The 9,263-nt window shown below is 41.7% G+C and overlaps 1 protein-coding gene across 1 annotated transcript; it reads right to left on the reverse strand.

Annotated features, from left to right (window-relative positions):
• Positions 1 to 7,478: 7,478 nt before the first annotated feature.
• LOC132045582 (uncharacterized) lies at positions 7,479 to 7,952 on the reverse strand. Its single transcript, XM_059436168.1, has one exon. It carries the CDS (start codon positions 7,950 to 7,952, stop codon positions 7,479 to 7,481), a length of 474 nt encoding a protein of 157 aa, XP_059292151.1.
• Positions 7,953 to 9,263: the final 1,311 nt, after the last annotated feature.

Here is a 9,263-nt window from a genome sequence, read left to right on the forward strand (position 1 = left end):
TATGTTCGTATGTTGTTTGTACGTAGAGGCTTTGTAGTCACATTGTGGGTCATGGTGGAATGCACATTCGAATGTGATTGTTTGCGTCCTTAAGCGGCCGTATGTTACTATGGCCGATATGGCCCATATGTTTATATGTATGTGTGTGTACGGGCGATGTGCATTCCGCGAGTTTTGATTTTGATGCGATGATTGCACGGGCGGCTGGGGCGGCATTCGTTTGTATTTGTACGACGTACTACTATCGGTATCGGTACGAAAAATGTACATTGAATGCGGATATGTCCTAGTATAACAATTCGGTTCGTAAGTTGTTTGGGTGCCTAAGTAGGGCACCAGTCACGGCCCACGGGGGGCAGGTCGTGATAGCACATACTCGAATGGAAAGGTAATACGGCAACTCCAAGAGGTAGGTTTATTTCCTACCTTAAGGCGAGAAAGATGATAGCTAAGGGCTATATTTATCACCTAGTCCGAGTTCATGATCGGAAGCAAAGCCACCAACATTCCAATCATTAAGGTAGTGAATGAGTTCCGGATGTATTCCCGGATGAAGTTCAGGTCTTCCTCCGTAAAGAGAAATTGAGTTCACTATTGATGTGTTGCTGGGACACTAAACCTATTTCTATCCCTCCCTACCGAATAGCTCACCTAATTGAAAGAGTCAAGGCACGGTTGAAAGATTTGCTCGAGAAAGGGTTTATTAGACCAGTTCGTCACGTGGGGAGCACCGGTCTTGTTTGTGAGAAAGAAAGATGGCTCCTACGAATGTGTATCGATTATAGACTTGACTAAATAAGGTGACAATAAAGAACAAGTATCCTCTTCCGAGAATTGATGATTTATTCGATCAGCTACATGGTGCCAAGTGGTTTTCAAAAATAGACTTGAGGTCGGGTTATCATCAAGTGAGAGTCAAAGAAGAAGATATTCCCAAGACAGCTTTCAGGACAAGATATGGCCATTATGAATTTCGAGTGATGTCATTCGGGTTAACTAATGCTCCAGCAGTGTTCATAAATTTAATGAATAATGTATTCAGGCCTATCTTGGATCTATTTGTGATAGTATTCATTGATGATATTCGGTGTATTCTCGCGGGAATCGGAACATGATCATTACGCATTGTTCTTGGCATTCTTCGAGCTCGAGAATTGTATACGAAGTTTTCAAAGTGCGAGTTTTGGCAAAATTCTGTGACATTTCTAGGGTATGTGATCTCAGATGATGGTATTAGATTTGATACTCAAAAGATTAAGGCTGTGAAGACTTGGCCAAGGCCTACGACGCCTACAGAAGTTCATAGTTTTTTGGGTTTGGCGGGTTATTACAGGAGATTCGTAGAGGGCTTTTCATCCGTCTCAGCCCCATTGACGAAGTTAACCCAGAAGTCAGTAAGATTTCAGTGGAATGATGCTTGCGAGCGTAGCTTCCAAGAGTTGAAGGACAGATTAACATCAGCTCCAGTTTTAACACTCCCAGAAGGGCCGGATGGCTATGTTGTGTATTGTGATGCTTCCGGTGTTGGGTTAGGATGTGTATTAATGCAGCATGGAAAAGTCATTGCTTATGCTTCGAGGCAGTTGCGGAAACATGAAAAGAATTACCCAACTCATGATCCTGAATTGGCCGCAATTATTCATGCATTAAAAATGTGGAGACATTACTTGTATGGCGTACATGTTGATATCTATACAGATCACAAGAGTCTCCACTATATTTTCAAAACAAAAGGAGTTGAATCTGCGGCAAAGGCGGTGGTTAGAATTATTGAAGGATTATGATGTTAATATTTTATATCACCCCGGGAAAGCTAATGTAGTAGCAGATGCGCTTAGCCGCCGATCAATGGGTAGCTTATACGAAGTCCCCTCGGAAAAGAAAGAAATGATTCATGAACTCCATCAACTAGCAAATCTTGGAGTACGTATAATTGACTCAGGTGATGCAGGAATTAGTGTTAATGATCCCACAGTTTCATCCTTGAATGCGGAAGTAAAAGAGCGACAATATGAAGATCCTCAATTGAGCCATTATAGAGATGTATGTCATGCAAAAGAGGAGTCCCCATTTGAAATTTCCACAGAAGGAGTTCTTAGATACCGAGGCAAGCTATGCGTTCCAAGCGTTGCAGAATTACGCCGCCGAATCTTAGAAGAAGCTCATTATTCTCGGTATTCTATTCATCCAGAAGCTACGAAAATGTATCATGATCTCAAATTGATGTATTGGTGGGGTGGCATGAAAAGAGACATAGCAGAATTTGTAGCACAATGTCCAAATTGCCAGCAAGTGAAGGTAGAACACCAAAAGCCAGGAGGCTTATTGCAAGCAATGAAAATTCCTACGTGGAAATGGGAAGTGATCAATATGACTTCATTGTAGGATTGCCCCGTTCCCGAGAAAAGTATGATTCCATATGGGTGATCATGGATAGATTGACGAAAGCAGCTTATTTTCTTTCAGTTAGAACTACATACTCGAGAAGATTATGCGAGGTCAGATATCAAGGAGATTGTGAGACTTCGTAGCATTCAATATCTATCATTACGAATGAGGAGCACTGAGTTCTGACTAAGTTAAATCTTTTCAAGAAGGTCTAGGTACTCAGTGAGGCTCGACGGCATTTCACCCTGGTGCGACGGGCAAGCCGAGCGTACTATTCAGACTTTGGAAAATATGCTAAGGGAATGTGTTTTAGACTTTGGTGGTAGTTGGGATGACCACTTACCCCTAATCGAATTTGCCTATAATAATAGCTACTATTCCAGTATCCAAATGGCTCCGTATGAAGCGTTATATGGAAGGAAGTACGGATCTCCGATTGGATGGTTTGATGTCGGAGAAGTGCAATTAATAGGCCCCACCGATTCAACAAGCAAGAAAAGGTTAAGGTGATTCGAGATCGGTTATTGACAGCCCAAAGTAGCCAAAAGTCTTACGCGGATAACCGCCGGCGAGATTTAGAATTTCAAGTTAATGATTGGGTGTTTCTAAAAGTGTCACCAATGAAAGGGGTAATGAGGTTTGGTAAGAAAGGAAAGTTAAGTCCTCGATATATTGGACCCTACAAAATCATCCGCAAAGTGGGTCAAGTAGCGTATGAATTAGACTTGCCTTCAGAGCTTGAATTAGTTCATCCAGTATTTCATGTCTCAATGCTCCGCAAATGTGTAGGAGATCCCACGAAGATTGTGCCAGTCGATGATGTTCAGATTATCGAAAAGCTAACCTATGAAGAAGTACCTATTGCCATACTAGACAGACAAGTACGAAGGCTTCGAAATAAGGAAATAGCTTCAGTTAAAGTCTTATGGAGAAATAACAATCGGGAAGAGATGACTTGGGAAGCGGAAGAGAAGATGAAATCCACATATCGGCATTTATTTCAGCCCCCAGGAGAGAAACATGAGGAAACATCAAGATTATGAGGTATGTATGCTTTACTTTTAGGTATATGGGTCGTGAGTGGCCATTCTATATTGCTATTGTGTTGTGGCCCTGTGAGGCAATGATATTATGGGTTGTTGTGACAGGATGGTAACGCCATATTACGTTGGAAAACTCTGGCAAAATTTTTCTAGAATTCCTAACCATTTAACATTCGAGGACGAATGTTCCAAAAGGGGGGAAGAATGTTACACCTCGGAAATTTCCCCATAGCGTACAAGTGAATAGAATCATGAAGGGAATGATGTATACGGGGTTTAGATGAGTAAGAAATAGTAATTGAGGGTCCCAATTAAGGTTTTCAAGACATTCGAGTTGAGGAAAGAAAGTTGTTAAGGGAAGCGAGTCATAAGTTGAGTGTGTCGGCAAAACCATGAGTATTAGGTTAATGATGCCTTAAGGATGTTTTGAAGAAGAGTTATAACGTCCCTTAGATTACTAATGAAATGATAAACAAGTGCTAAGAAGGTTCCATAAGGATTGGAGATGAAACGAAACGACGGAAACCATTCCCGTGGAACTGTGAGTTCCACGACCATGTTCCACGGACAGCATCATGATCCACGGACCGTGGATGAGTCCGTGGAACAGCCAGCAGAGAAGGTGGCTGGCTGGTCATGAACCACGACCAGCTCCACGGCCAGCGTTTGGTTCCACGGACCGTGGAACAGTCCGTGGAACTCCCGACGACTGAAATGTTCTAAGTTTATATATGTGATGCCCACTTCATTTTATTCATTTCCACCAACGTCTTCAACCTCTCAAGACCTCTAGAACCTTCCAAATACTTCATCCATAAGAAAAAAAAGGGGATCAAGGATCAATAACAAGATTTGAAGTGAATCAAGCCTATGAAACTTCATAAAAGCCATCAAGGTCAAGAAATATCAAGAAAGGTGGAATAGGGTTTTTGTACAACAAGGTGTATTATCATTCAAGGTCTATTCCTTCATCATTTAAGGTAAGTTTTATGGTCTTTCTATGTTGTTTGAAGTATTAATGAGTTAAAACACATGGATGGTAGAAGATTATAGAAAATGGGTCTTAAATGGGTGAATAATGTTATTGTGGAATAGTAGTTGGAGTGAATCATGAAAATGGTTACGTTGAGATTATAAATGCGTTATAAATAAAATTTAGAGCATGAAATAAGTATTGTATGTGAAAGTACGCGATAATAGACTTTGGTCATGATTTTGGAGAATTGGAGTAGAATTGTGAAATGCGAATAATGTAAATGAATGACGAATTGTTGCTAGTGACATTGTGATTGATGTTATAAATGTTGGGAGTTGATATGGAATATGGCGGAAAGTAGTATAAACAAAGGAAACGCTGCCCAATTTTCTTTAGCCTTAAGAAGCACGTTCTTGTAATTGCCTAGCTAACGACGATACGAACTCTCTTGAAGGTAAAGACGCAAGCATTAAAGGAGAACGAACAAGAAATAGAGTAACTAAACGACAAAGGTATGTGAGGCTTAACCCTTCTTTCTAAGGCATGAATCTTATGCATGATTTTCCTTCCTCTTCGTGCATTTCCTACGTTCCACAAGGCTAGAGGCCTACGTTCATGAATGGTCACATGAGATAAGAAATGCGCTATGAATACGAAGATGATAATGCTAAGCTTAAACCTAAAGATCCTAGAGACTACGATATGATGTACCTACGAAACTGATCCACTAATGTCGTCCTCACGTACACTCACCTTAAGATGTAGTTCCTCCAAGGTGAGACATAACGACTACGACTATTCCATAACGTAGTCGGGGGTCCACGACCTTACGTCACCCCGACACATTATAGTTGCTTTCAAGTCCTAAGGTATAAATTGATGATATATGTATAATGATGTTAACTTATGATAGAATCATGATATGACCATGAAGTGAATGATAGTGATGAGTCTATGATGATGTATAATGTACGATGATAAATGCATGCTATGTGTGATGATGTGATTCCACCGCGCCTAATTGGCCGGACATGTCACCGCTACGGCGATTTGCTTATGATTCCACCGCCCCTAATTGGCCGGACATGTCACCGCTACGGCTGGCTGCTACGATTCCACCACGCCTGGAAGGCCGGACATGATCACCACTAGTGGGCGGCATATGATGGTTACCCGGACGCGGGTTAACGACATGACGATGTATGATTGATATGATGATGCATGTATGGCATGATGATGTATATGTGATATGATAGGGCATACGCTATAATGATACACATGATATACTTATGTATGATGTATGTATATGAAATGTATCTACGCTTAATAGAGTGCGCAGGTTGTATCCTCACTTCATGACTTAAGATATTCTTATTATGTATATTTCATTCCTGCCTTACATACCCAGTACAATGTTCGTACTGACGTCCTTTTCTTCCGACGCTCATGCCCACAGGTAGGCAGGGAGGTGACCCAGACTCATAGGAGCTAGCGGCTGATTTGAGAGCACTCCATTCTCCGGAGGTGCCATTGGTTATTCTTTTGGTACATATATATATATATATATATATTCATGATTGGGCACGACGGGGTCCTGTCCCGTCCATATGTCTAGTACTCTAGTAGAGGCTCGTAGATACGCAGTGTGGGTAGCATGGTCCCATAGTCCTCATGTATATGTATGTTTATATTATATATCGTTTTGATAGCCGAAGGGCTTATGTTTATAAAAGTAAATATATTTCAAATGCAAATAGCTTTCTATGATTATGAGTACATGTTATGAATGAGAGCAGGTAAGTAATAGGATGAGCGGTGTTCGGTGGTTAGCCCCGGATACCCGTCATGGCCCGTAGCCCGGGTCGTGACACCTTTACCCCCATTCCTATGGGTGAATGATTCCCTAGGTGTAAAGCAATCTAACAAGGGTCTTAGTAATCATTAATCAATAAATTGTAACAATAATATATCAACATTCCCACTGCAAGTAGATTTTATGTCAAGTTACCATTTTTATAGGACCCTAGGTCTCAATTCACTTAGTATATGGTCCTAAGGACTCAATTCATGATTAGGATGAGTTAATCCAAGCTATTAGAGGATAAATAAGTGATAACTACCATAACCCATCAAGTTTAGAAGGTTTATAAATTTGTAGGGTTTCTATTACAATTCCACCATTAAAGACCCACAAAGGGGATGACAATCATGAAGGAGAAACAGAATGATAGAAAGGGATAGATGAGACTTACCTCTCAAGAGTTTCTTGCCCTAGCTTGGAATTTCACCCTAGGTGCTTGTTGGGAACTGTGTTGGTGTTTTATGAATAAAGAATGGGAGACTAAGTGTTATAAAACCAGGCTACTATTTTTCGTCGACCGCTACAGCGGTCCTGCTATAGCGGTCAAGTGACCGCTATAGCGGACCAAGGGAATCCACATCACTGCTATGGCGGCCCATCCACCACTATGGTGGTATCGCCGTAGCGACCAACCGCCAGCCACAGCGGCCACCAAGAAAATGGATGGGCGCTGGCAGTTGTCCACCCAGTGCTATAGCAGCACCACCGCCATAGTGGTCCCATTTGGGCAGTGAGCTCTACTTTTTGTCCAGTTTTTCTCCCTATTACCCAACATTTCATCCTAGGCCTCAAAAACACAAACAAAACATGCACATATACATAAAGACGTCATACGAATCCACCCGTGGCCTCAGAATTCCTAACGGAGTTCTAATTCTCTACGTCACCCCCCGACGGACTCAATAAAATCAAACAACAACCACAAACAAGTCAAGTTTCAGCTCTTAAGCTTACACAATCGAGTTTCTATTGGCTGTTTCTACCCTTAGAAAGATTCTATTTGGTGGGGTGATCCTACATTTCGCATATCGACCAAAAGGATCGTTACATGGTACCTTTGCATGTATTTGCAGCAATCACTTTCCATGGTCATCCAATAATATCCAGCTCATAGAATCTTCTTTGCCAGTATAAATCCATTCATATAGGGTCCACATGTCCCGGTATGTATTTCTTCTAGAAGTTTGGAGGCTTCGTCAGCATCTACACATCAAAGCAGACCCAGATCCGGCGTCTGTTTATACAGTATTTCCTTGTTTAGGAAGAAACCATTTGCCATTCTTCTGATATTCTTCTTTTCTCCATTTGTAATGCCTTCGAGATATTCCCATTTTTCTAGATACATTTTGATGTCGTTGTACCATGGTTTTCCATATGGCTCAGCTTCCACGTGGAAACAGTGGGCATGCTCTTCTTTCAGACTTATCCTTAGCGGGTCAATGTGACTGCTTTCAGGATGTTGGATCATTGATGCTATTGTGGCCAGTGCATCGGCAAATTCATTCTGAGCCCTCGGCGTATGTTGAAATTCGATCTTTCTGAATTTCTTGCACAATCTTTGTGCCAAGTTCACATATAGCAAGATCTTTTTATTCTTAGTGGCCCATTCGCCATGTACTTGATGAATCAGCAGGTCGAAATATCCAATGACCAGTAATTCATTTGTGTCCATATCTAGTGCCATTTATAGACCTAGGATGCAAGCCTCGTATTCTGCTATGTTATTGATACAACAGAATTTGAGCTTTGCAGCCATGGGGTAGTGTTGCCCATTTTCTGATATCAAGACCGCTCCGATTCCGGAACCTTTGTAATTCACTGCTCCGTCAAAGAACAGTTTCCAGCCGGTGTAAGGTTCTATCGCTCCTTCTTCTATGGCCAACACCCCTTCGTCCGGGAAATGGGTACGAAGTGGTTCGAGCTCTTCATCTACCAGACTTGCAGCTAGTAAATCAGCCAAAGCCTGTCCTTTAATAGATTTTTGGGCTATGTACACGATGTAAAATTTATTAACAGCATCTTCCATTTGGCCAACTTCCCGATAGGCATGAGCTGGCAGAATATGTACCTCAACGGGTCCATTTTACAAATAAGGTGAGCGGTGTACGAAGATAAATAATGTCTCAATTTCTGAGCCACCCAAGTTAAAGCATAGCAGGTTTTCTCTACTAACGTGTATCTTGCCTCACAGGTTGTGAACTTCTTGCTCAGATAGTAAATGAAACGTACTTTTTCCCTTCTTCATCGTGTTGTCCTAAAACGCAACCGAAGGCCTTTTCAGCAACTGACAAGTATAGCAGCAATGGGCTCCCGAGCCTTAGTGGTACCAAGATTGGCGGGTTCGACATGTATCTCCTGATAGTGTCGAATGCCTCTTGGCACTCCTCTGTCCATTTTGTAGGAGGGTCCTTTTTCAAGAACTTGAGGATGGGCTTCACAATGAGGGTGGATTGAGCTATGAATCGCCCAATGTAATTCATCCTTCCCAGGAAACTTATGACTTCTTTCTTAGTTTGGGGAGGAGGTAATTCTTGGATTGCTTTGATCTTAGTTAGGTCTAGCTCTATGCCCTTTCGGCTGACTATGAACCCCAGTAATTTTTTTACCGGTACTCCGAACGCACATTTGGCCGGGTTTATTTTCAAGTTAAACTTTCGGAGCCTGTCGAAGAATTTCCTTAAATGTGTGGTATGCTCTGGACTTTCCCTTGACTTGATAATGACATAGTCCACATAGACTTCAATCTATCTATGGATCATGTCGTGAAAAATGGTAGTCATTGGTCTCATGTATGTTGCGTCGGCATTCTTGAGGCCGAAGGGCATTACCCTGTAATGGTACACTCCCCATGGAGTGACGAAGGCTGTTTTCTCGGCATCATTTCTATCCATTAGGATTTGATGGTAGCCAGTGAAACAATCCACAAATGATTGTAGCTCGTGTTTGGCACAACTATCTATGAGTATGTGGATGTTCGAGAGTAGAAAATTATCCT

The sequence above is a fragment of the Lycium ferocissimum genome, unplaced genomic scaffold (genome assembly GCF_029784015.1).
Source record: "Lycium ferocissimum isolate CSIRO_LF1 unplaced genomic scaffold, AGI_CSIRO_Lferr_CH_V1 ctg7133, whole genome shotgun sequence".
NCBI classification, from domain to species: Eukaryota; Viridiplantae; Streptophyta; class Magnoliopsida; order Solanales; family Solanaceae; genus Lycium; species Lycium ferocissimum.